Source organism: Capricornis sumatraensis, chromosome 9 (assembly GCF_032405125.1).
Source record: "Capricornis sumatraensis isolate serow.1 chromosome 9, serow.2, whole genome shotgun sequence".
Taxonomy (NCBI): Eukaryota; Metazoa; Chordata; class Mammalia; order Artiodactyla; family Bovidae; genus Capricornis; species Capricornis sumatraensis.
This window is the reverse complement of record NC_091077.1, coordinates 19,274,786-19,301,580: the sequence shown is the minus strand read 5'-3', so window position 1 is coordinate 19,301,580 and position 26,795 is coordinate 19,274,786. Positions and strand designations below refer to the sequence as shown.

The following is a 26,795-nucleotide window of genomic DNA, read 5'->3' as shown; positions in this document are numbered from 1 at the left end:
GGAGCTAAGGTCAAGGTGTTGGCAGGATTATGTTCTAGAATTCTAGGAAAGAATTTGTCCCTTGTCTTTTCCAGTTTCTAGAGGTTTCCCATATCCTTCGCCTTTTGCTTTCATCGTTCCATCCTCTGTTTCCATTTTCACTTCTCTGACTTGATCCTCTCGCCACTCTTTTTCATTTACTAGGCCCCTCATGACGGCTTCCCTGGTGGCTCAGCCGGTAAAGCGTCTGCCTGCAATGCGGGAGACCTGGGTTCAATCTCTAGGTCAGGAAGATCCCCTGGAGAAACGACAACCCACTCCAGTATTCTTGCCTTGAAAATCCCATGGGTGGAGGAGCCTGGTAGGCTACAGACCACGGGGTCACAAAGAGTCGGACACGACTGAGTGACTTCACGTTCGTTTTCATGATGACATTGGGCCAGCCCAGATAATCTAGGATAATCTCCCCATCTGACAATCTTTAGTTTAATCCCATCTGCCGAGTCCCTTTTTGCCATGGAAGGTATGATATTCACAGACCCCAAGGATTAAGATGTGGACATCTTTGGGGGCCATTCGTCTGTCTACCGCTGGGAGAAATAAAAGCAGAAATACCAGAGCCAAGATAGAAGGAACTCTATGTGTGGCCAGAGAAACCTTGTGAAAACACACATTGGAGCTCATCGGTTTTTAGCTCACAGCCCTCCCACTCTATCCACTGCTCTCCAGAGAAAGACCAAAGTCCTCCTGGTGGCCTGTGAGGTCTTACATGACACCCCTCTGACCTCATCCGCTCCCGCCCGCCCTCCCTTTCACTGCATCTGCCCAGCTCTCTGTCCATTTCTAAGCCTTTTCCGGCCTCTGCATTTGCTCTTTCCGCCTCGATCCGTCTGTCCTCGGGGTTTCTCATCTCAGATCTCAGCTCAAATGTCATGTGCCCAGAGAGGCCCACCTCTCCACCTCAACCAGAGTGCCTCCTCTCCCCACCCTCCCACGTGGCTGCTGGTCACTCTCCAGCTCTTGTCCTGTCTTCATGGTACGTGTGGTATCTGAAATGATTTGCTTTATTGATTCATTTCTTGCTGGTCTCCCCAGATAAGAATTTAACCTCTCGGAGACCACCAACAGGGTGGGCCTTGCCCACTTTTGGGCCCCCAGCTCTGAACACCCTGTTCAGGCATTTTGTAGGTGCCCAGAATGGGTCACTGTGTGCCCGGCAGGACTGGTCAGAGCAGAGCAGGCAGGGCGAAGGGGGGAGGGCAGCCCTGCCCGCCTGGACAGCCAGAAGGCGGGAAAAGGAGGCGGGAAAAACCAGCAAACAAGCCCTGCGGGTGGGTAGGGTGGGGAGCGCTGGAGGGCCTTGGCGCAAGGAAACGGAGCTGGGGAGACCAGGCCCGTCATCGGGGTGCAGGAGGTCTCCTGGGAGATACCCCCAAATTCTCCTGCATAATTTACACAGATTCCGGTCTTCCTGCCCAACTGGTCAGTGCATGCCTGGTAAGAGGGGCTGAAAGAACAGACTTAGGAGGTCAGGGGTGTCTACCCTGGGGGTGATCCTTAGGGTTCATGGAGAGCACCCATGATGAGGGGGCCCAGGTCCCGCCACCGGCCCCGTTGCACGCTGGGCGAGCCCAGCAGAGCGCGCAGGGCTGGGCGGGGCCGTGGCCCGCTGGGCAGGGAGGGGGTGGACAGAGGCGGGGGCGCCCCCCACCCCCTTTCTCGCTTCCCGCCATTGAGGCGGCCAATCACCAGGCAGGCGCCCGCCCCCGGCGCGGCCTCCTGTGGCCCCGCAACTCCCAAACGCCAAGTTTTCGCGGGAAAAAAATCAGAGCAGCTGGCAGCGCAGCGGGCAGTGGTGGCCGTCCGGGCGCTCGGGATCGCACGCACGTCTGCGCAGGGTCCTGGCCACACACGCGGCTCCTCTGCCATCCTCAGAAGGGCCAGAGCGCAAGCAGGCGAGTGGATCGTGAGCGGTCAGGCCGTTTGGGGTGCCAGCCCGGGCCAAGGCGCGGACGGGGGGAGGCGGGCCGGACTCGGCGCACCCGGCGCCTTGACTTTGCAAAACTTTCCGGGACGCTCTGCCAGCATGGGAGTACATTTCCCCCGCGCCAGGGCTACCCTACACGCGGTCTCCGGCTTTGCCCACCACCCTGCCGGCCCTTAGAAGTCGCCCCGGAAGCCCAGGCTCTCGCAGGGGCGAGCGGAACATCCTAGGCGCCCTGCGGGGGTCGCGCCGGCTCGGTGGGGGAGGGCCCGGCGAGCCGCGGGGGAGGATGTCAGGCTCCGCGCCTGCGCGCGGGGCGCCCCGCGATTCAATTGTCGCGCCCGAGCCCGATTTCGCGCGCCCTTAGTTCTCCAGGCGCGTATGGGCCAATGAGGAGCGAACAGGGCGGGGCGGCCGACCGCGGTGGAGCCAATCAGTGAGGCGGCTCAAGTGAAGGGGGCGGGACCTGGCGCGCGGGCCCTTTGGCCGTCCCGGCGGTGGGGGTGGGCGTGGGCTCGCTGGCGTGGCCCGCGCTGGCGAGCGAGAGAACAAGAGGGGCTACGGGGCCGTGCGTCGGGGTCCGGGAAACGCAGGCTGGAGCTCCGAGCGGTCGTGGGGCAGAAGTGAGTAGCGCTGCCCGCGCGGGGGTGGCCGGGACGGGGCGGCCGGTTGCCATGGCCACAGCGGGGCCCGCCGCGTCGCGCAAGCGCGCGCGCGCGGGGTTGGGGTGCGGTGGGGGTCCGCGGGCACCCGGAGTCCCGGGCTCCCGGGTCTCGAGTGGGTTCCTTCCCCTTCGGTCCCACTTAGTTGAGTTCTCTGGGACTTCGTAAGTTCCAACCCGAGTGGGACTTCTGGGTTTCCCTCTCGCGTCAGTGTTCATCCAAGGAATGAATGAATGAATGAATGAATGAACAAGCTCGGCCCGTTTGACTGTGTGCCCTTTTCCTTTAAATCCTGGTGTGTGGTTTTTTTTTCCCCTGTGAAAGGCAGGGTTCGCTGACTGAGTAGCCCAAGGTGTCTTTTACTCTCCCCTAATTTCCCGTCCCTCCTCAATCCTCCACCAGTGCTACTCATTAATGCATTATCTCTTAATTCAGGGCCTGGGGCCTGGGCCAGCTGTGGCAGGCTATAGGGAATAAGGGGCTGGGAGGGCATTCCAAGAGTTACCTGGTGTGTCCACGGTCTGGACAATAGCAAGGATGACCCGAATATGGCACGGCCATGGTGGTGGTATTGACGGCAGAACTGACCAGGGGTCTCGCTCCCTTATCCTTGCAGCACCAGCAGGCACCATGTGGATCCAGGTTCGCACCATGGATGGGAAGGTGGCCCACACCGTGGACTCCTTGTCTAGGCTGACCAAGGTGGAGGAGCTGAGAAAGAAGATCCAGGAGCTATTCCACGTGGAGCCAGGCCTGCAGAGGCTTTTCTACCGGGGCAAGCAGGTAAACTCGCTCTGCAGGCTGCCCGCCTGCCTGCCCAGCACCTTTGTTCTTGCCTCATCCAGGCAGGGCACACACACTCCACCCCCCCCACCCCCCTCGTCCGGTCTGCTTCTCCACAGAAACCTCCAGTGCCTGAGCGAGGAACAAAGGCTCGACTCCTAGACTGACACTCCAGGCGGGCAGCCGGGCACTCAAATCTGTTGCGTTTGGAGGTCTTTTAAACTCCCAGCCCTCCCTTTTGTGGACGCTCCCCTCAAAATAATTTCTAGAAAAAAGAAGTTGGAGGTGGCCGTTGGAGGGCTGATGAATTTCAAGGAAGAGCCTAGAATCAATACTCAGACACCCGGACGGAAGAGACCAGATTTTTCTTTGAAACACACACCAAGGTCTACGGTCGGTTAGCACCTTACTATTTTCCGACCCCCATGGGGTTTTCTAGAAATTGGGATCAGCTTATTCAGAGTCAGAGACGGTGCTTGTTAATCAGGAATTTCCGCCACTCCTGGGCCTCCTCTCTGGCAGAGGCGGTGGGGCTGCCCCTGAATGGGGGTTTGTACTTTGCGTGGGCTCAGCTGGCCCTGTTTGTTCCCTTTCTTCGAGATTCCCCACCACAGCCCCTTGTAGCCCTTGAAAATGCCCCCCACCCCTTGGCTTTATCAGCTGCCCACTTTGGAGATGCTTTCTCCAGTGACACCCCTGGGAGTTTTCATTCTTGTTGGTGTCTTCAGAGGGGACGGTAGGCCAGGCTGTGTTGGGGTGTCGCTGAGTGGGAGAAGATGGTCCCACGGGAAGTGTCCTTCCTGTCTGCTGGGGCCACCCTGGAAGGCGAGTGGCCTGTAGGGACCTTGGCGACCTCGGTATAGAGACTACCCAGGAATAAAAGTGTTCCTTTGGGCTCTGACTTTGTTGTTGTCATGTCTTAAACTGGGTGCTGCCGCCATCTGGTGTTTAAATTGAAAAATAGATGCTGTCCGCCTGGCCAGGAGTTTTTTTTTTTTTTTTAGGGGCTGGGAGGATCCTGCCTGCCTCCTGGAAATGAGACCTGATGATTAATTTCTTGGGCTCAAGGCGCCCTCTGAGACCTCTCGCCTCTTTCCTGTGGGAGATATGAGGACTTGAATGTCTTAACAATCTGAGTTAACGTGCCCCGCCTGGGGAAGGGAAGCTGGGGAACTTACTCACTGTGGTCACGTGCGCTGTGCGGCTGGAGAAAAGGCAGGGCTGGGAGTGGCGCTTCCCTGGGATGCGATCTCTGGGGAGCGGAGCCTCTTTGCTGCCACCTCCAACAGAGGCTCATTTTTGGGGACGTCCACACTGATTTCAGTTTGCCCCCCAGTCTTTGTGTTCTGCAAAAGGTCCTTCTGCTGAATTTCTGAAGACCTCCCATGGGCACGGCTAAACAGTTCGTGGCATCATGCAAAGGCAGATAGGATCGAATCCTTACATTGAAGGCAGTGACTATTTCTGAATGCCTGCTGTGGGCTTGGGTGCCATGCACTTTAATTTTTACATTCAAAAACATGCAGAGAAGTCGAAAGAGCCATGAACGCCTAAACACCTACCCGTGGCTTTTATCACTGACATCACACAGCTGTCTTTGCCTCTATCCGTCCACCAGCCCATCTTATTTTGGGAGATGCATTGCAGAGAAAGTTCCAGTTCATGTCACCAGTAGACCCTCCAGCCGGCCAGTCCTTAACTAGAGTACAGTGTTTGTTTGTAGCTCCTGTTTCTTCTGAGGAAATTTGCATACAGTGAGAAATCCTAAGCAGATGGTTTGGCATGTTGACCAATGCGTACATTCGTGTAACCAAACCCCTCTCTTCCTGCATGGGCAACATGGCAACTGATCCATACCAAAGTCTTGGTGTTGCCTGTGTGAGTTTTAAAGCCTGATGATAAGCAGTGTACCTTTAATCCTTAGGTTTGTTTGTCTGTCTGTCTTCTCATAGTGCCGCTTTTGAAGATCTCAGAAGGTTCCTTGTTCCTGAGTAACCTCTAACCGCTGTTCATCCCCTTCCCCATGCTCAACTGGGCCAATGCGTAGTCAGTTCTGTCTTCCGGGTGAGGAAGCCAGGCCTCAGAGTGATGCAATTTCCCCAGGGTTGCGCGACCAGGAAGTGGCCCGGTCTCAGGGAGGTGTGGACAGTGCCAGGCGAGTGGGGCACAAAGACACCTTGAAGCAAGTCAGGTCTACAAACAGACCGGGCTAATCACTGTAGGAGGCCGTGCAGCCTTCAGCGGGTGTGAGAGAGCTGTTGTTTTTATAGAACGTTCTAGAGAGTGTCCAAGATTCCTTCCCTCCCCCGCTTTTTTTTAAAGAAACAGGGCATCGCATGCAGTCCCAAGTCTGCGGTAAGGTCACTCGAGCCAATAAAGCAGAACCAAGCAGAGTCTGTCTTCAGGATATGGGAGGGTCCCGTGGCGAGCTAGCTTAGGCTGAATAGGTTGGCGGTTATGTCGTTTGATTGGCGGAAATGCAGGGAGCTGGATGGGGGAAGGGACCCCGGGCGGCTGGCCCAGCTTGGGCAAGGGTGAGAGGCGTCTGGTGCTTCTTTCTTTGTCTTTTTTTTTGGCTGCCCAGAAAAATCACAATAGCTGTCATTGATGGTGCTGGTAACGGTGCTCAGGCGCAATACTTGGGCCTAATCGTCCCAAGTGCCTCGCCAGTTTTTCTGGCCGGGGACAGTCTGTGCTTTGCAGTCAGATGGGGCTAACTGTAGGCCCACAACGTGTACTTGGTGGGATTCAGTGAGGTCATGGATACGCGGTGGGAGCTGAGCTTCCCTCCTGGTTCACAGTAAAGGGGCAATAAATCATTTGGTGCAGGACCTCCCCTTGGGCACTCCTGACGTCAGGGCCTGATCATCCTCCATGGGGGGTTCATCCCCCAGCAGTATGGGGTGTGGAGCAGCATCTCGGTCCCCCTCACTTGAAGCCAGGAGCACCCCCTTACCCCCCCGCCCCCCGTCATAAAGTCCACAGGGTCCCCAGACGTTGCCAAGTGCCCCCTGGGGACAAAGTTGCTCCCAGCTGAGACGAGAACTAATTATTTAGTTGGTGATTTACTATAGGAGAGCTGTCTGAAGGATCAGGTGAAATGGCATCCTGGGAGTGGCCTTCCAAGGGTCACTCTTGTCGCAGTGCCCTGCCAGATGGGCCCGCCCTGCTGGGCCTTCTCTGAAGGTCTGCCCCTGTTCCCAAAGGACAGAGTCATTCGGTAAATTGGATAGCCCTTGCTGAGACCTGTCCTTCTGGCTGCAGGAGGGAAGGTCCCTTCCTTCCTTCTCCCCCAAACACCCTCCCCGCAGCTGGAGACACGCCCTTCAGGTTGGGGTTTAGCAAACTCTTTCTGTTAAGGACCCAGTGGAAACCATTTGCGGCTGGGCAGTCTGTCCACTCACCTCTGCCATTGAAGCCAGGAATAGATCCAGAGCCCAAAGGAGTGGGCATGTCCTGATTTGAGTCCTGGTAGAACTTTATTTACCAAACGGTTAGTGGGAACTGTCCCGCTGGCTGAGGTGTGGCAGTTACATGCAGGCTTCCTCCCGGGGTGCAGATCCGGGTTGTGCTGTGGGATGTGCTGGACTGAGTACCCAGGGCGCGGTGGGTGCTGCAGGTGTCCCTCCAGGGCATGGGTGTCACACTGTTTGGACTCAGCACCGCTTCCACCCCTCAAAGCAATGGAGGACCCCAGAGAGCATTGTGGACGTGGATCATGTCTATCAGTTTTTGTCCTATTAGAATTCGGAATTGGAGAAAAATTTGTTGTTATTCAGTTGCTCAGTCGTGTCCAACTCTGCAACCCCACGGAGCAAGAGAAAACACACATGTATGTTTCTTTAGGCATTGGAATGGTGGCGTCAGCCCACACCGCACAGGCTCCATGCCCCTGCAAGGTCATGAGGCTGGCCAGTGACATCACAGTGTCATGACAGGGTAGGTAGCCTGGGCCTCAGACCCCCGAAATGGAAATGCCACTCCAGGGCATAACCTGGGCTGTGGCCAGCGGGGAGGGGGGGGTCATAGGGCAGAGTTCACTTGTCAGGACTGATTGGTGGACAGTCTGGGTCATGCCTGTACACCCACCTCTCCCCCGCACAGCGGGAAGCGTGTTCCTCTGCCACGGCCTGAATCATACCTTTTCCTCCTTCCTTCATCTCTGTCTGTCCATCTGTCTGTCTGGCCTGAACCCCACGTTGCTGGGGAGGCCTGGAGTCTTAGATGGGACTGTGGGGGCTGGGACGGACTACAGCTGCAGGAAGGGTCTTTATAGAGGCTCCTGGCCTCTTCCTGCCGGAGGTCCCTCTTGACCAGAGGTTCATAGGCTGATTTATGACCTCTCCACCTCTCCCCAGTCCAGGAGAACCACCCCTTGCCAGACCCAGGGTCATGTATTTCCTGTGCTCTGAGCAGCACTCATACCTCAAAAGTGTCCCCCCAGTGCCCCAGGGGGACAGAAAGTGGGCAGCTCTGAATCTAGGCTTCTGGGAGGAAGCTCCTTTGTCAGATGGCCTCTGTGTTGATTTCATTTACTGCCATGTGCATGCCCAGAATTCCCCAAGTCCAGGAAGCTTCTGGTTTAAAAGAGGGATGTGATCTAAACACCACCGGCAGCTTGGCCTTTACACCTGAATGTGCCCCAGACCACGTGTCTTGTGTTTTACTACAGGCAGTTTAATCCCTGGTGGCTCAGTGGTAAAGAACCTGCCTACAATGCAGGAGACTTGGGTTTGATCCCTAGGTCAGGAAGATCCCCTGGAGAAGGAAATAGCAACCCATTCCGCTGTTCTTGCCTCGGAAATCCCGTGGACAGAGGAGCCTGGCGGGCTGCAGTCCATGGGGTTGCACACAGCTGGACACAACTGAGCAACTACACTACCACCCCAGGCAGCTTAAGGGATTTTCACCTGCCATTCTGGTTGTACAGGATTCTGACTGCATGTTTAATTTTTAACATGAGAATCTGCAACCTAAGATCCAGCTTGCCATTCAGTTTGAATAGCTTTCATTTTTTGAATTTTCTAAAAAATTATTTTATTCCAGTATAGTTGATTATCAGTGGTGTTACAACGTTGTGTTGAAATGTCATTCAGTCATGTCCAACTCTTTGCGACCCCATGAACTGCAGCCCACTAAACTTCTCTGTCCATGGAATTTTCCAGGAAAAAATAATTGGAGTTGGTGGCCATTTCTTTCAGGGGATTTTCCTAACCCAGGGATTAAACCTGAGTCTCCTGCATTGCAGGCAGAGTCTTTACCATCTGAGCCACCAGGGATTTAAACTGTGTGTTAATTTCGCCTTTTTTTTTCACTTATTGCCGCGTGGCATATGGGATCTTAGTTTCTCCACCAGGAGCTGAACCCGTGCTCTCTGCGTTGGAAGCTTGGCGTCTTAACCACAGGACAGGCAGGGAAGTCCCTTGTATAGCTTTTATCAATGCTGTTAGCCTCAGTTGGAGTTTTAGGATCTTTGAAGAAACCCCGGGCTTGGCGTGTCCATATCCTCACTGGGTCCAGCCCCACTCCCTGCTGTGTACAACTTGAGGCTAGCAGGGTTGGGGAGGGGGGCATCCGACACACCCTTTCGTCATAGCAAGTGGTTGTGCAAGCACCTTCCTGCCCACTGCGGGGCCTGTCTGGAACCTTCCAGAAGTGGTCCTCTGAAGCTGTCAGACCAGTCTGCATTCCATCCTGGAGGTGGAGCCCCGGGCTAGCGTGGCCCAGCGTGCGGCCTCCCCAGTGCCCAGCCCGCCTGACTGCACCTCTGCCTGCTGCACTCTTGCACCAGGAGGGGTGTGTGTGTGTGTGTGTGTATGTGTCTGGGTCTGTGTGTGTGGGCCCCTCCCGTCCATCTAGCTTCCTGACCCATCACAGATGGCCCCATCAGTATTCCTCCTGCCGCCTTTAGCTGCAGCCCTCAGCCAGGTCCTGATCTTCCCCCCAGCCCGCTTGCCCTGCGCACTCCCAGCTGCCTTTCTGCTCCCGCCCCCAGCTCTGCCACCCTGGCTGCCGCTGGGCCTCCATCCTGGCGCTCCTTGTAAGACAGAAGTCCGACCACATGCCCCCTACTGGCCCCACTGCCTCTTCCCCGTCCTGGCGTTTCCGTTTATTAGTTCTCTTCCTCTGAAACCACCCTTGCTTCCCCTGACGTGTGTGGGAAGCGCCTCTACTCTCCTGCATTTAGCTGTCACGTGCAGCTGTGTCCTGTGTCTCTAGGAATGAGCCGCTGCTTGGCTGGCAAATGATGCTGCCCTGAGCATGGTAAGCACCAGGCTACCTGTGTCTAGCTCAGTGGTTCTCCCTAGGGGCTGTTTGGCCCTGTTGGAGCTCTGGGCAGTGTCTGGAGACATCAGTTGTCACAACTAGGGGGGTTCCTGACATCAAGTTGGGGCAGCAGGAATTCTGCTCCACCTCCCCACAGAGAGGATGATCAGGGTCGGGGTGTTTACTGTCCGCAGTGGTGAGGGGGGTCTGCCTAACTGTGCAGGTGCTGGGCACCAGGTGCCTGCCTCTCCTCATCATCCTTTTTAATGACATTTTAATGACGTTCTGCTGGTTTCCTTGTCATAATGATGCTGGGGACACACATTTCTCCACCATTTTTTTAAAAAAAACTAATAAACTTTAGTTTTTAGAGCAGTTTTAGGTTCACAGATTTAAGAGGAAGGTACAGAAATTTCTCATATACTTTGTGCCCCCACCCCGCCACCTTTCTCCTGCCAGATAGCTCATTTGGTATAACTGAGAAACCTATGTTGACTTTTTCATTTTGGCCTTGCCATGTGGCTTGGGGATCTTAGTTCACTGACCAGGAATTGAACCTGTGCCCCCTGCAGTGAAAACGCAGAGTCTTAACCACTGGCCTGCCAGGGATGTCCCTTCTCTCCTTTTTAGGGATGAGTAACATCCCAGCGTGAGGATGACCTCAGTGTGGTGTTGGTCTGCCCATCAGTCTGTGGACCCTGTGCTGTGACAACGCGTGTGTGTCCCCTCTCCCTGCTGTCACTCCGTGTAGGAGGGCTGGCGCTGTCTCACTCTCTGACCCACTGTGGCAGCCAGGCAGGGCAAGGCATATCAGAGGCTCTTGCTGGGCTTTGGGTGAGCAGGCAGCATGGTCCCGGATGTGCAGGGTGGGCTTCAGGGGGCCCCCGGTGGCCTCTGCAGCAAGTGTGTTCACATGTGCCTTTCTGGGGGAGAGGGATTCTCAGCCATCCTGTTCCCAGGTTTGTGATGAATAAGGATTAACAACCACTACCTGGAACGTGCCCTCCCCATGACCCCAGGTGCTGTTTGCATGTTAATGGCAATCGGCCCTTTGAACCAGCAGCTTCCGGTTAAAAACTGGGAAGGAGGGAAAGTTGACTTTTGCGTGTTCTTCCTTTTGTTTCTTTTTTTAAAAATTTAGTTGTCTTGGCTGTGCTGGGTCTTCATTGCTGCACGGCCTTTTCTCTAGTTGGGGTGAGCGGCAGCTATTCTCTAGCTGCAGAGCTCTGGCTTCGTTGCTGTGGCTTCTTTTGAGGAGCAGGGCTCTAGGAATGAAGGCTCAGTAGTTGTGGCGCACGGGCTTAGTTGCTCTGAGGCACATGGGATCGTCCCAGGGACTGAACCCTGTGTTGGCAGGTGGATTCTTTACCACTGAGCCACCAGGGAGGTCCTGTCCTTCCTTTCTTGAGGGCACTGCTTCTGAACCAGGGGACACTGGGTGATGTTGGAGGCCCTCCGTGGTTATCACAGCTGGGGTGCTCCCAGCATCCAGAGGGTGGGGGGCAGGGAGCTGCTCCTGTGGTGTCCATGATAGCCCCCTGCTCCACCCCTCCAGAGCAATCAGAGATCAGCAGAGCCTGCTGCAGGGTGTTCTGGATCCCGAGGGCTGAGGGTCCTTGTTGGGTGTTGGTGGGGTGCTCTGGGGCAGTTGCTCACGGAAACGTAACTCCCAGCACAAAGATTTTCGTGCCCTAGGGATGTGCTCTGAAGCCAAACCCCTTCACGTACCTGGTGAGTCACCTGGTGCCAATGGATCATAGAGCCCTGCTGGCTCCTAGCCTCCCCATCAGTGAGTGCCTAGTGTGGGTGGAAATAACAGAAAGGTGTTCTCTCTGGGGGCCATCCTGGGCATTCCCAGCACCCCCACCTTGTCAAGACAACCAGAAATGTCCCTGCAGCATCATCCCGGGGGCAGGTCACTCTCCCTGAGAGCCAGGGGTACAGGCAGTGCTTGTTGATTGTAACAAAAGTTCCAAACGACATAAAGTATTGAAACCTCCCCCGATACCTGATGTGTGGCTGTGGCCCAGCGGGGTTAGGCCACACGCTTCTGGGGACGCCCCCCCTGTGGCAGCTGGCGTCCTCATTGGAGAGGGCTTCAGGTGACCTTGTCCCCAGGAGCTGGCAGGCCTCAGCCAGGGCGGGTGTGGTCCATCACTCCCCCACCCCCCAGTGAGCTCCCTCGCCTGGTGACCTTGGCCTGCGTCCCTGCAGATGGAGGACGGCCACACGCTGTTTGACTATGACGTCCGCCTGAACGACACCATCCAGCTCCTGGTTCGGCAGAGCCTTGTGCTGCCCGTCCCTGTTCCCAGCAGCAGCGGTGGCAGCAAGGAGAGGGACTCTGAGCTCTCGGACACAGACTCTGGCTGCGGCCTGGCCCAGAGCGAGTCGGACAAGTCCTCCAACAGCGGCGAGGCTGCCAACGAGCCAGAAGGGAAGGCAGACGAGGACGAGTGTGACGAGACAGAGCTGGGCCTCTACAAGGTGGGGCTCATGCATCGCTGTCCCCATGCCGCCCCCGATCCCCGTGGCTGGACAGCCCCCTCATCCTGCCCTATGTCCTCACAGTCCCTTGGTGGAAACATCAGTGCTCAGGGGTTCCTTCTCCGCCCCTAAAGCAGAACCCTGTAACTGGACCTGCGAGTATCTTCCCTGTGATCCTCACAGGGGCTGTCTTAAGTTCTGATCCGCTGCCCTCCTCCCCTTAAGTCCATGACCCTTCTCAGATTTCCGTGAGGCCAAATGAGAGCTTCCTTCCCCGGCAGGTCGGCGAGTACGTGGACGCTAGGGACACAAATATGGGCGCGTGGTTCGAGGCCAAGGTCATCAGGGTGACAAGGAAGGCTCAGGCTCACGACCAGCCCAGCAGCTCCAGCTCAGAGCCAGAGGACGACATCATCTATCACGTGAAATATGATGAGTGAGTGTTCTCGGGGTGGGCCCCGGGACAGCAGCGGCTCCGAAGACCTGGTGTTTGGAGTTGCTTGGGTGGTGATGTCCCCTCCCTCCGTCGTAGGAATTCAGAGTGTTTATGGAACACTTAGCATGTGGCAAGCCCTGTGATGGGCCCGGGGAGTTCCCGTCTGTGAACACAGAGGGGCTCTGAGTTGGCTTGGCAGCCATAACCACATGCCGCAGGCTGGGCGACTTCAGCATTAGGCCTGTATCTTCTCACGGTCCTGGAGGCTGCAAGTCCAAGCTCAGCGTGCTGGCAGGGTCACCTCCTGGTGAGGGCTGCTCTCCTGGCTTGGACACAGCCATCTTCTCACTGTATCCTCACACGGCCTTTCCTTTGAGTTTGGGGAGAGAGAGAGAGAGCTCTGGTGTCTTCTCTAATAAGGACACCAGTCCTATTAGATTAGAGCCCTGTCCTTATGAGCTCCTTTAACTGATTACAGCCTGGGCTTCCCTGGTGGCTCAGATGGTAAAGAATCTGCCTACAGTGCGGAGACCTGGGTTTGATCCCTGGGTTGGGAAGATCCCCTGGAGAAGGGAATGGCAACCCACTCCAGTATTCTTGCCTGAAGAATCCTGTGGACAGAGGAGCCTGGCGGGCTACAGTCCATGGGGGTCACAAAGAATTGGACACAACTTAGTGACTAAACAATAACAACCTCTAAGGGCCCTGTCTGCAGATACAGTCACAGTGGATGTTAGGGCTTCAGAATGTGTATGTGGGGGATGTAGTTTGTAACAGAGGGCAAGCCTCCCTGCCTATAGGGAGCTCATGTTGTATGAGGGTGCTAGGGCTTCATCTGTTTCCCTCCAGAGTCTCTTACTGCCCACACCAGGTTCTGGCACATTCTAAGCTTAGCTCTAAAAATTATTGGAGTAATTGGATGAGTGAAAGGCAGTAGGTGCCAGATTCCCATCCTCTTGGTCAGGGTTCACAAGCTTCCACCCTCAGGCCAGACCTGGCCCACATCCTGTTTTCGACGATAAAGCTTTATTGAAACACCCCAGCTCCCATTGTTTACATCTTGTCTGTGACTGCTCTTGTGGTAATAGCCGAGTTGAGTGTTCACAGCATACACCTTGCAGCTCACAAAGCTCTAAGTATTGACTGTCTAGTCCTTGGCAACCCTTGTTGTGCATGCTAAGTTGCTTCAGTCGTGTCCAGCCCTTTGCAACCCTGTGGACTGCAGCTCTCCAGGCTCCTCTGTCCATGGGATGTCCCCAGACAAAAGTACTAGAGTGGGTTGCCATTTCTTTCTCCAGGGGATTTTCCCCACCCAGGGGTCAAACCCATGTCTCTTATGTCTCTTGCATTGGCAGGCAGGTTCCTTACTACTAGCACCCCTTGGACAACCCTTGTTCTTGGCGCTTTATTAGCAAAAATAATGAACACCAGGCTAACCAGCTCATCACAGTAAAGTTGGGATTGTCCCCGCTCTAGGCTGAGGCTAAACTTTGTTGCTAATAGGATATGCTTTTATTTTATTTTTTTAAATTTAATTTATTTTAAAATAGCTTTCAGTAGAGTATAGCTGCTTTACAGTGTTGTTAGGTTTTAAAAAAATTTTTACTTATTTATCTTTTGTTAATTTTTATTGGTGTTTTGTTGCTTTACAATGTTGTGTTACTTAGAATATGCTGCTGCTGCTGCTGCTGCTGCTAAGTCGCTTCAGTCGTGTCTGACTCTGTGTGACCCCATAGATGGCAGCCCACCAGGCTCCCCCGTCCCTGGGATTCTCCAGGCAAGAACACTGGAGTGGGTTACCATTTCCTTCTCCAATGCATGAAAGTGAAAACTGAAAGTGAAGTCGCTCAGTCGTGTCCGACCCTCAGCGACCCCATGGACTGCAGCCTACCAGGCTCCCCCAGTTGTCTTATGCCTTTTTTGGGGCCACTTGGAATTCCTGTATATCCAGAACAATGACTTCCTTTTTTTTTTAATATAATGTTTATCCCTCTACAAAAGTCACCATCAACACACATGTATGGAAAAAAGTTTTCCGTCCCCTCATTTCCTTCTGTCTTGGTTTCCTATGGCTGCTCTACAAAGTATTGCTGCTGTTGCTGGAATAGTGTATCGTCTCATGGTCCTAGAGGCCGTAAGTCCAAAACCAAGGTGGTGACAAGGCTGAGACCCTCCTGGAACCTGGAGGGGAGAGTCCTTTGTGCCTCTTCCAGCGGGACTGGCTGTCCTGGCTCGTGGTTGTGTTCCCCCCTCCTGCCTCTGCCTCCTCTTGCTGCATTGCTCTCCTCTGTCTGCCTCTCATCCATCAGTCACGAGGTTTAGGACCATTCTTCTCTATCAGGACCTGATCTTAACTTCTCCTGTCTGCAACACTCCTATTTCCAGGTTGAGCAGTGTCCCTAAATGAGCAGGGTACGTGGCATGCTAAGCCACTTCAGTCGTGTCTGACTCTCTACGACCCCGTGGACTGCAGCCCACCAGGCTCCTCTGTCCATGGGATTCTCCAGGCAAGAATATTGGAGTGGGTTGCCAGTTCCTTCTCCAGGGGATCTTCCTGATCCAGGAATCGAACCCCCATCTCTGTCTCCTGCATTGGCAGGCAGGGTCTTTACTGCTAATGTCACCATCTTGGAAGCCCCTATTTCCAGATTAGGTGCCAATAAGCACCACTTGTCAGGGTGCCAGGGGTTAGGATCCCAATGTAGCTTTTTAGAGCCAGGGTCCTCAACCCCCTGGCTCTAATGCCTGATGAGCTGAGGTGGAGCTGCTTTAATAAGAGTAAAAATAAAGTGCACAGTAAATGTAATGCACTTGAATCATTCTCAAATCATCCTCAAACCATCCATGCCTTCCTGGTCCATGAAAAAACTGTCTTCCATGAAACCAGTCCCTGGTGCTGCAAAGGCTGGTGGCCGCTGTGACACATTGGAACGTGTCACTGTGCCTGTGTGTTATTAACACCAACAGATGAGCTCTCTGGGAGGGGCCTTTCTGGACTGCTGTGACGAGCGTTAACTCAAACCCGCACACTGGGCGGCCCTCTCCGCCTGGCTTCTCTCTCTCCCGGTGATGGAGTGAGGCCTGCTGGTGCCTGAGGTCTGAGCTCAGGGCTCTCCCCTGCAGCTACCCAGAGAACGGAGTGGTCCAGATGACCTCACAGAACGTCCGGGCTCGGGCCCGACACACCATCAAGTGGGAGGACCTGCAGGTGGGCCAGGTGGTCATGGTCAACTACAACCCAGACCTCCCCAAGGACCGCGGCTTCTGGTACGACGCCGAGATCCTGCGGAAACGCGAGACCAGGACAGCGCGGGAGCTGCATGCCAACGTCAGGATCGGGTGAGTCTGCCCGGCCTCCGCCTTCTCCCCGGGCCCTCTACGCCCAACCTGCGGAACTGCCTCTGGGGCCCTGGCAGAGATTTCAGGCTTCCTTGTTCTTGTATACTTGTCATTTTGAATTTGGCAAACAGGTGAAAAAATGTGGCCAAGTCCGGAAAGTACTGAAGGCCACACTTAATATTCTCCCTTCTCCTGTTCCCTGGTCATGCAGTTCTCCTGTCTGGAGACATGGCTGGTCCCAGCACCTTCCCGGGTCACATGTGTGTGCACAGACAGGCAAGAACATAGCCAGAACCACACACTCCTACCCAGGGTGCCCTTCACATCAGGGGTCAACAGGCTGTTGGCCACAGGCCAGAGCTAGCTCCCAGCTCTGACAGGCAAATAAAGTTTTATTGGCACTGAGCCACGCCCATCTGTTCACTGCTTCACCATGGCTGCTCCATGTTAGGAGGGCGCCCAGAAGAGAGCTGGGTGGCTGCCCACAAAGCTGAAAATATTTACTGCCAGGCCCTTTGCAGAACATATTTGCTGAACCCTGCCTACCAGGCTTCTCTGTGTATGTGTAGAAAGCTTAACATCTTTACCATTTTAATGTTTTTCTTGACTTATTTGGCCTCACTGGGTCTCTGTTGCTGTGTGTGGGCTTTCTCTGGTTGCGGCGAGTGGTGGGGGGTAGGGGGCGTGGCGTTGCATGGGCTTCTCATGGCAGTGGCCCCTCTTGCTGCGGAGCACAGGCTCTAGAGTGTGCGCGCTCCCGGGTCTTGTGCCGCAGCATGTGGGATCTTTCCCAACCAGGGATCAAACCCACGTCCCCTACATTGACAGGTGGATTCTTAACCACTGGACCACCAGGGAAGTACTTAACACCTTAACCACCTTAAAGCGCACAGTTCAGTGGCATTAAGCATATTCATATTGTTGGGGCAACCATCCCCACCCCCACCAGCATCCATCTCCAGAACTTTCTCATCTTCCCAAACTGAAACTCTGTCCCCTTGAAACACTGAACGCTCCAGCCCCTCCCCTACCACTGGCCCCCACCGCCGACTTTCAGTATCTGTGAATCTGACTCCTAGGGACCTCACATAAGTGGAATCATACACTATGTGTCTTTCTGTGTCTGGCTTTTTTCTCAAGGTCCGTACATGTTGCACGGTGAACCTTTCTTGGTGGTTGAATAATACTCCACTGTACATGTTGTATACAAGACATGAGTGGAGGCAACTGTCTTGAGCACAGGCACAGCGAGTGCAGAGGCCCTGGGGCAGGACCATTCTTGGTGTCTTTCTGGCCTCTTGAGGAGGCCAGTGGGCTAGCCGGGAGAGAGGGAGGAGGAAGCGCTTAGGCCATGGCTGGGAGGGGTGCAGAGTGCTGTGCACTCTCTGCTGCTGGCAGCTCCTGGAGCCTGAGAGCACGGAGTAAGTGTTAAGTGTCAGCCGCTCAGTTGTGTCTGACTCTGCAACCCCATGGACCATAACCCGCCAGGCTCTTCTGTCCGTGAAGTTCTGCAGGCAGAAATACTGGAGTGGCTTGCCATTCCCTTGTCCAGGGGATCTTCCCAACCCAGCAGTCGAACCCAGGTCTCCTTTATTGCAGGCGAACTCTTTACTATCTGAGCCACCACAGAAAAGCACAGATGCCACCTGTAATTAGAATCATCACTCAGGCAACCGAGCTGGGACTTGACTGCAGGGGGCAGCAGGAAGATCGGGGGGAGGCTGATGGGGGCAAGGTCCAGGCATCAGCCCTGGTGCAGTGACATGATTGTTAAAAAAGAAAATAACCTGCTTTTTGTTTCCTTGCTTAGAATGTTGGTTTCTTGTTTTCTATTTCTTTGACTTCTGCTCTCATCTTTAAAAAAAAAGTATATATTGAGTTTGTTAGTTATGGCTGAGATAGGTGACATATTAGTTCCCTGACCAGGGATTGAATCTATGCCCCCTGCAGCGGAAGCCTGAAATCTTAACCCCTCCCAGGGAATTCCCTGCTGCCACCTTTATCATTTTCTCCTTCTTTTGGGTTGACTTTTTCTAGTCTTTTTGAGGTAGCAACTTGGATTATTAAAAGTCTGATGTAAGCATTTCAGTGCTGCAGATTTCCCTGTCAGCGCTGCCTTACCTGCTTTCCAGATACTTTGCTGTATTGTTTTTCTTTTTATTCAGTTACCTCTGTTTTTACAATTTCCTTTGACACTTCCTCTTTGGCTCCTGGCTTATTGAGAAATATGGAGTTTTTAACTCTCAAGTGTTTAGAGATTTTTTGCATTGTCTTTCTGTTGTTGATTTCCAGTTTGACTTTGTTACGGTCAAGGAACATACACTATATGATTCCAGTCCTTGTCGAGGTTTGTTTTATGGTTCAGAGTGGGGTCTGTCTTGGTGAATATTGCACAGCTCTTTAAAAAAAAAAAAAAGTATATTCTGTTGTTGGGGCAGATGTTCTGTTTATGTCAGTTAGACCGTGTCGGCTGATTGTGTTGTTCGCATCTTCTAACTCCTGCTGATGTTCAGCCTAATACTTCTGTCATGTGCTGAGGGGGCTGTCCCGGTGTTCACCTGTAACTGGATTTGTCTGTTTCACCTGTCAGCTTCAGAATCATGAGGATCTGTTGTTTGATGTGGACATACTCATGTGTGTTATCTTTCTGTTCCTTATGTAATGTCTGTCTTTGTCTTCAGTAATTTCCTTTGCTCTGAAGTCTACTTTACCTGAGAGATATATATATGTGAATTGACACACTTAAAAAAAAAAAAGTAAATGAGGAGTTCCGTGGTGGTCCAGTGGTTAAGACTCTTGTTTCTACTGCAGGGGGCCTGGGTTTGATCCCTGGTTAGGGAACTAAGATCCTACAAACCACACAGAATGGCCATAAGTGAATGAATGAATATGCATGGTGTATCTCCACCACTATGGCTGAATTTGGAGTTTCTCATAAACAGTAGTTTAGTTCAGTTCAGTTGCTCAGTCGTGTCCGACTCTTTGGGACCCCATAAATTGCAGCACCAACGCCTGGAGTTCACTCAGACTCACGTCTATCGAGTCAGTGATGCCATTCAGCCATCTCACCCTCTGTTGTCCCCTTCTCCTCCTGCCCCCAGTCCCTCCCAGCATCAGAGTCTTTTCCAATGAGTCAACTCTTCGCATGAAGTGGCCAAAGTACTGGAGTTTCAGCTTTAGCATCAGTCCTTCCAATAAACACCCAGGACTCATCTCCTTTAGAATGGACTGATTGGATCTCCTTGCAGTCCAAGGGACTCTCAAGAGTTTTCTCCAACACCACAGTTCAAAAGCATCAATTCTTCGGTGCTCAGCTTTCTTCACAGTCTAACTCTCGCATCCATACATGACTACTGGAAAAACCATATCCTTGACTAGACGGACCTTTCTTGGCAAAGTAATGTCTCTGCTTTTGAATATGCTATCCAGGTTGGTCATAACTTTCCTTCCAAGGAGTAAGTGTCTTTTAATTTCATGGCTGCAATCACCATCTGCAGTGATTTTGGAGCCCCCAAAATAAAGTCTGACACTGTTTCCACTGTTTCCCCATCTATTTGCCATGAAGTGATGGGACCAGATGCCATGATCTTTTTCTGAATGTTGAGTTTAAGCCAACTTTTTCACTCTCCTCTTTCACTTTCATCAAGAGGCTAATGAGTTCCTCTTCACTTTCTGCCATAATGGTGATATCATCTGCATATCTGAGGTTATTGATATTTCTCCCAGCAGTCTTGATTCCAGCTTGTGCTTCATCCAGCCCAGAGTTTCTCATGATGTACTCTGCATATAAGTTAAATAAGCAGGGTGACAATATACAGTCTTGACATATTCTTTTTCCTATTTGGAACCAGTCTGTTGTTCCATGTCCAGTTCTAACTGTTGCTTCCTGACCTGCATATAGGTTTCTCAAGAGGCAGGTCAGATGGTCTGGTATTCCCATCTCTTTCAGAATTTTCCACAGTTTATTGTGATCCATACAGTCAAAGGCTTTGGCATAGTCAATAAAGTAGAAATAGATGTTTTTCTGGAACTTGCTTGCTTTTTCGATGATCCAGCGGATGTTGGCAATTTGATCTCTGGTTCCTCTGCCTTTTCTAAAACCAGTTTGAACATCTGGAAGTTCACGGTTCACATATTGCTGAAGCCTGGCTTGGAGAATTTTGAGCATTACTTTACTGGCGTGTGAGATGAGTGCAATTGTGTGGTAGTTTGAGCATTCTTTGGCATTGCCTTTCTTTGGGATTGGAATGAAAACTGACCTTTTCCACTCCTGTGGCCACAGCTGAGTTTTCCAAATTTGCTGGTATATTGAGTGCAGTAGTTTCACAGCATCATCTTTCAGGATTTGAAATAGCTCAACTGGAATTCCATCACCTCCACTAGCTTTGTTCATAGTGGTGCTTTCTAAGGCCCACTTGACTTCACATTCCAGGATGTCTGGCTCTAGGTGAGTGATCATACCATCGTGATTATCCGAGTCGTGAAGATCTTTTTTGTACAGTTCTTCTGTGTATTCTTGCCACCTCTTCTTAATATCTTCTGCTTCTGTTAGGTCCGTACCATTTCTGTCCATTATCGAACCCATCTTTGCATAAACAGTATATAGTTGGGTCATTTTTTTTTTAATCCACTTTATCAAGTCTGCATTTTCCGTGGCATGTGTTATGTTTTCTGGCCATTATTTACATATTTTTTAGGCTGCAACACACACCATGTGGGATCTTAGTTCCCCAACTAGGGATTGAACTCATGCCCCCTGCAGTGGAAGTTTGGACTCTTAACCACTGCACCCCCAGGGAAGTCTACCACTTGGCATACATTATTGAACCTTGAACAACTAGGGGATTAGAGGCACCCACCTCTGTGCAGTTGAGAATCCAAGCATAACTTGCAGTCCATCGTCCCATTTCTCTGGTTCCATCATATCTGTGGTTCCTCGTGTGAGGATTCAACCAAGTGGGGATTGTATGGTACTGTAGCATTTATTATTGGGAAAAATCCACTTATAACCAGATTCATGAAGTTCCAATTCATGTTGGCCAGGGATCAATAGTGTCTTGCCCATTACACATTTAAGGTGATTATTGGTATGTTAGGGCTCGAGTGCCGCTCCGTCATGTCCGACTCTATGGACTGTAGCCCGGCAGGCTCCTCTGTCCATGGGCTTTCCTAGGCAAGAACACTGAAGTGGGCTGCCATTTCTTTCTCCAGGGCATCTTCCCCACCCAGGGGTCTCAGTGTGTCCTGCACTGCAGGCGGATTCTTTGCCACTGAGGCATCAGAGCTTGGGCCTGCCGTTTTGTTGCTTGCTTTCTGCTTGTTTCCCCATTTCCTTTCTCCTGTGTCTCTTACCCTGCCCTTCCTGTGGGTTATGTGAGCATGTTTCAGGGTTCTGTCTTGATTTATTGATGGTCTTTTGGAATGTGTTGCTTTGCACAGTTTTCTAAGTGGTTTCTCTGGATTCTGTCATAGAAGCCTGTGACATACCAGTGTCTCTGTTACCACTTTGAGGGAAGTGTGGAAATCTTTCGTGCCTTTAGATTCCTTTACACTCACTGCGTTGAGTGTCGGACGATGTCTTGATTTCTGTCATCATATATGATTTATGATATATAAGGAAAGAACATGATCTACGGTACATAGCCACGTTTCTGCCCTTTCTGTTGTCTGTCTTCCTTTTTCCTCCCAGATGCCTTCCTTTGTAATTTTCTATCTACTTGAAGAACTTTCCTTCATTATTCTGTAAAGGAGTATCAGCTAGCAACATTCTTTTAATTTTCCTTCACCTGAGAATGTAACCACCCCATTAAATTGAAGTAATTCCCAATCATCGAGTCATTGTGTCTGTTAATACTTCTGAGTATATTTCTTTAAAATGACTCTTTTACAGAAACAGTTTTAATGCTGTTATTACACCAGAAACTTTAATTTCTTAACATCTAGCCAGTCATTGTTCTGTCTGCCAGTTGGCTCACATTTAGAAAAAAATAATTTGTTTGTTTAAGCTCTAAGTAATGTCCACAGATTTCAGTTAAGTTGGTAGATCTGTTTCTTTTAAAAATATTTGTATTTGCTTATTTCGTTGGCTGTGCCAGGCCATAGTTGTGGCGTGTGAGCTCTTAGTTGCAGCAGGCGGGATCTTTAGTTGCGGCGTGTGGAATCCAGTTACCTGACCAGGGATGGAACCCGGCCCTGCCCCTGCATTGGGAGCTTGGAGTCTTGGCCACTGGACCACCAGGGAAATCCGTGGTAGATCGTTCAGTCTCCTTTATCTTAGGTTTCCTGTCCTTTTGTTTTTCCCTCCTTTTCCTTGTTTGTTGGGGAGGCTGGGTTGTTGGTCACATAAAATCTGCACAGTCTGGATTCCCCACCAGCATCCTCCTGGTGTCATTTCCTCTGTTCCTCTGTCCCCACATTCCCCGTGAAGTGGTGGGTAGATCTGGACATTTGCCATCTGGCCTTGCAGTCACGAGTCACATGCTGCCAAGCGCTTGGAATGTGGCCAGGAGCCACGGAGATACGCTGTGAGTGTAAAATATACCCAGGATTTCAAAACCTCAGTGCTGAGAAAGAGTGTAAACTAGCCATTGTTAATCATTCCTTAACATTCATTGCACATTGAAATGGTATTTTGTATACATTGGGTTACATTTGTTGTTGTTCAGTTGCTAAGTCGTGTCTGCCACTGCAGCATACCAGGCTCCTCTGTCCTTCACCATCTCCTGGGGTTTGCTCAAACTCATGTCGGTTGAGTCAGTGATGCTATCTCACCATCTCATCTTCTGCCCTCTTCTCCTTTTGCCTTTAGTCTTTCCCAGCATCAGGGTCTTTCCCAATGAGTCGGGTCTTTGCATCAGGTGTTCAAAGTATTGGCGCTTCAGCTTCAACGTCGGTCCTTCCAATGAATATTAAGGGTTGATTTCCTTTAGGATTGACTGGTTTGATCTCCTTGCAGTCCAAGGCACTCTCAAGAGTCTTCTCCAACACAATTCAAAAGCATCAGTTCTTCAGTGCTCAGCCTTTTTTGTGGTCCAGCTCTCACATTTGGACATGACTATGGGAAAAACCGTCACTTTGACTATATGGACCTCTGTCGGCAAAGTGATGTCTCTGCTTTTAAATACGATGTCTTGGTTTGTCATAGCCTTCCTTCCAAGGAGCACATTCAAACTGATGCCATCTACTTTTTACTATTTAAATGTGGTTCTTGGTGGTGGGATGATCTGATGGATGCAGTCAGATGGTCTGATGGAAGCAGTGAGATGATCCCTGGGGTCATTTTAACCTAGAGGAGTTTTTGTAATTTTTAAAAAATTTTCTTTTTTTGATCAGAACTTGCTTTATAGTTTTTGCCTATTGAGCCTTGTTCAGTGGGCCTTGCCTCTTAGTGGGCCTCACCTCCCAAAGGTTAAAAATTCTTCTCTCAAATGCATCACATAATGAAATTCTGGCTTGTTTGCTGTTTTCACCTTGTTCTTGATTTGGTAGGACTTGAATTTGCGAGGGTAGTAGCTAGGCGAGTTCACAGGGCCCTGCGAAAGCCTCTTCTCCGATATAATTAGAATCAGAGCCATTCGTGGGCTCTGAGAACATGTCCAGGTGGCCGGGTCTTTGGGGGTCTTCGGTGGGGCCAGCCCGCTGGTCGTCCTAACAGGCCCGTTGTCTCGTAGGGGTGATTCTCTCAACGACTGTCGGATTGTCTTCGTGGACGAAGTTTTCAAGATCGAGCGTCTGGGCGAGGGGAACCCCATGGTGGACAACCCGATGAGAAGTGAGTTCTGATCCAGCCCCTCTGTGCTGGGTTGAGGGTTGGTGCAGGGGTGGGAGTCACGCCTGAGCTGACACCCCAGCCCACATCCAGGGAAGAGCAGGCCCTCCCGCAAACACTGTAAAGCCCCTCTGTGCTGTGTGTGTGATGGGGTGTAGGGTGCGGGGGTGGGGCGCTGCCAGAGCTGATCCCATCCCCTGCTTCCCGGGATGCAGGGAAGAGCGGGCCCTCTCAGAAACACTGTAAAGTCCCTCCGTGCTGTGTGTGTGATGGGGTGTAGGGTGGGGGGGGTGGGGCGCTGCCAGAGCTGACCCCATCCCCTGCTTCCCGGGATGCAGGGAAGAGCGGGCCCTCCTGCAAACACTGTAAGGACGATGAGCGGAAGCTCTGCCGCATGTGTGCCTGCCACATGTGTGGGGGCAAGCAGGACCCTGACAAGCAGCTGATGTGCGACGAGTGTGACATGGCCTTCCACATCTACTGCCTGCGCCCACCGCTCAGCAGCGTGCCCCCTGAGGAGGAGTGGTGAGTGCCCCCGGGTGGCCGAGGCGACGGAGATGTGGGATCCTTCCCACGTGGCCCGGCCCTGGCTCACTGCGGGGAGGGAGGCACTGTGGGCCAGAGGCGGGAGCGGGCGTCTCAGGCCTGGAGTGGGAGAGTCGTGATGCGCAGCTCTGGTGTGAGAGCCTGGGAGTGCTAACAGACGTGGCTGTTGCCCCACCCCTGCCCTCCTGGTGGAGACAGGGAACTGAGTCCTTGGCAGTGAGTAGGTTCTTGTTGGCTGCGTGGGGGCTGGTCTTGGCTTCACCATGGGGGGCACTGCTGTTACCAGTGGGAGGGGTCAGTGTCTGCTGCCCACCAAGGGGGCCACTCGCCCCATGTGGCCACCGAGCTCTTCCAATGTGGCCCGTGAGACCGAGGGAGTGGATTTCTTATGTTGAGTTCGTGAATTTAAGTTGAAGCCGTTCCCCACCTCCCCACTTCTGTGCAGTCTTGGCTGTGCAGAAAGGCAGGGGGCTGGGCATGCGGCCTCGGGCAGGGGGTGATGTCCTTATGGTCACAGGTACTGCCCCGACTGCCGGATCGACTCCAGCGAGGTGGTGCAGGCAGGAGAGAAGCTAAAGGAGAGTAAGAAGAAGGCGAAGATGGCGTCGGCCACGTCGTCCTCGCAGCGGGACTGGGGCAAGGTGAGCGGGCCCTGGGCTCCTGGGGTCCCTGGGCTCCTGGAGGGCCCTGCTGCCTTCTGCCCTCCCGTGGCCACTCACGCTGCTCTCCCCTCTGTTTCGCAATGGACAGGGCATGGCGTGCGTGGGCCGCACCAAGGAGTGCACCATCGTGCCATCCAACCACTTTGGCCCCATCCCGGGCATCCCCGTGGGCACCATGTGGAGGTTCCGAGTCCAGGTACGTGTGGATGTCAGGCTCTGCGGCTCGGCCAGCGGGCGCTGGCCTTCCAGCAGCCCCTCTGCCGGGGAGGGCCACCCCAAGGGCAGGAGGCTAGGCTGGGATTCACACCAGCTCCTTCCCTGGTATGGCTTGGACTCTGGCCTTCAGGGGCTGAGGGTTCTCTTAACAGGACTGATGCGTTTGGATCGAAGGGTCAGACTCTGGCTCTGAAGGCAGGAGTGAGGGCATTTGAGCTTATCTGTAGTGTCTGGTCCATGGGGTGCCACTTATCTCTCTGTGGGTTCACAGGTCAGCGAGTCGGGGGTCCATCGACCTCACGTGGCGGGTATCCATGGCCGGAGCAATCACGGGGCCTACTCCTTGGTCCTGGCTGGAGGGTATGAGGACGATGTGGTGAGTGCGGGGAGCTGGTTTCATTTGTGTGTAACTGTGGCAAATACACCTAACAGAAAACTTAACAATCGTAACTGTTCTTAAGTGAACCACTCAGTGGCATTAAGCAGATTGACACTGTCATGCGACTATCACTACCATCCATCCACAGAAACTTCCCGTCTTTTGAAGCCAAGACTCTGTCCCCACTAAACACTTGAGTCCGCATCCCCTCCCCCAGCTTCGGACCTCTACCATCTGCTCTCTGTGTCTGTAGATCTGACATATAAGTGGAGTCATATATTTATCCTTCTGTGTCTGGCTTATCTCCCTGAGCATCCTGTCCTTAAGAGTTCATCCACACTGTAACAGGTGACAGTACCTCCTTCCTTTTTTTAAGACTGGGTAATACTCCGATGTGTGGCTGGACCACATTTTGTTTATCCAGTCACGCATCCGTGGATGCCTGGGTTGTCTCCGCATTCTAGCCACTATGAATAATGCCGCTATGAACCTGGGTCTGCACAGATCTCTTCACATCCCTGTTTTCAGTTCTTTTGGGTATAAACTCAGAAATGGGACTGCTAGCCTACAGTGATTCCGTTTTTAATTTGTGAGGAACGTCCATACTGTTTTTCACAGCAGCCACGCTAGTTTCCATCCTCATCAGCTACACACAGGTTTTCAGTCTCTCCGCATCCTCACCTGCTCTTGGCGTTAATCTGTTTCTTGGGTCGCTGGTCCTGACGCCTTGGTTCTTTGGCAGCTCGCGTCCTCATGGGCATGCGTGGCTTCGTTTTGAGGATGTCTCCTTTCCCATGCATGCAGGGTTTAGCCTGCCCTCTGTGTCGTTTTTAGGACCATGGGAACTCGTTCACATACACAGGTAGCGGCGGACGAGACCTTTCTGGAAACAAGCGGACTGCGGAACAGTCTTGTGATCAGAAACTCACCAACACCAACAGGTTTGCAGAGCAGTGTTCCTGTTTCTCAAGTGCATGTCTGCCTCGTCCTTGGCTGGCTACACAGGGGAGGGGCTGTGTTCTGTTTTGGAGGCATTACATGCAGGAAGTTAGATCCCCATTAAGAGTGTAGTGGTGGGATCTTCCTATCAGTCCAGTGTTAAGACTCTGCCCTCCCACTGCAGTGCACTCGAGTTTCATCCCTGGTCGGGGAACTAAGATCCCACATGCCACATATCATGGCCAAAACCCAACATGGTGGTACATAGAGTCCATCTCTTCCCTGCTCTGTCCGGGTGTGAGTCAGTTAGTCACAGCGAAGCAAACTTTCCCACAGAAGGCCAGATAA

The 26,795-nt window shown here is 52.6% G+C and overlaps 1 protein-coding gene across 2 annotated transcripts in view; it reads left to right on the top strand.

Moving 5' to 3' along the window:
- The first annotated feature begins 3,255 nt into the window (after positions 1-3,255).
- Positions 3,256-26,795, top strand: part of UHRF1 (ubiquitin like with PHD and ring finger domains 1) — a 33,821-nt gene continuing 10,281 nt past the window's right edge. For both annotated transcript variants that reach the window (XM_068980184.1, XM_068980183.1), the window contains exons 1-10: positions 3,256-3,408; positions 11,890-12,162; positions 12,444-12,598; positions 15,722-15,937; positions 23,608-23,708; positions 24,044-24,230; positions 24,769-24,892; positions 25,002-25,109; positions 25,401-25,505; positions 26,343-26,449. In XM_068980184.1, coding sequence (XP_068836285.1) covers positions 3,256-3,408; positions 11,890-12,162; positions 12,444-12,598; positions 15,722-15,937; positions 23,608-23,708; positions 24,044-24,230; positions 24,769-24,892; positions 25,002-25,109; positions 25,401-25,505; positions 26,343-26,449 — 1,529 coding nt within the window. The remainder of the gene's footprint in view (positions 3,409-11,889; positions 12,163-12,443; positions 12,599-15,721; positions 15,938-23,607; positions 23,709-24,043; positions 24,231-24,768; positions 24,893-25,001; positions 25,110-25,400; positions 25,506-26,342; positions 26,450-26,795) is intronic.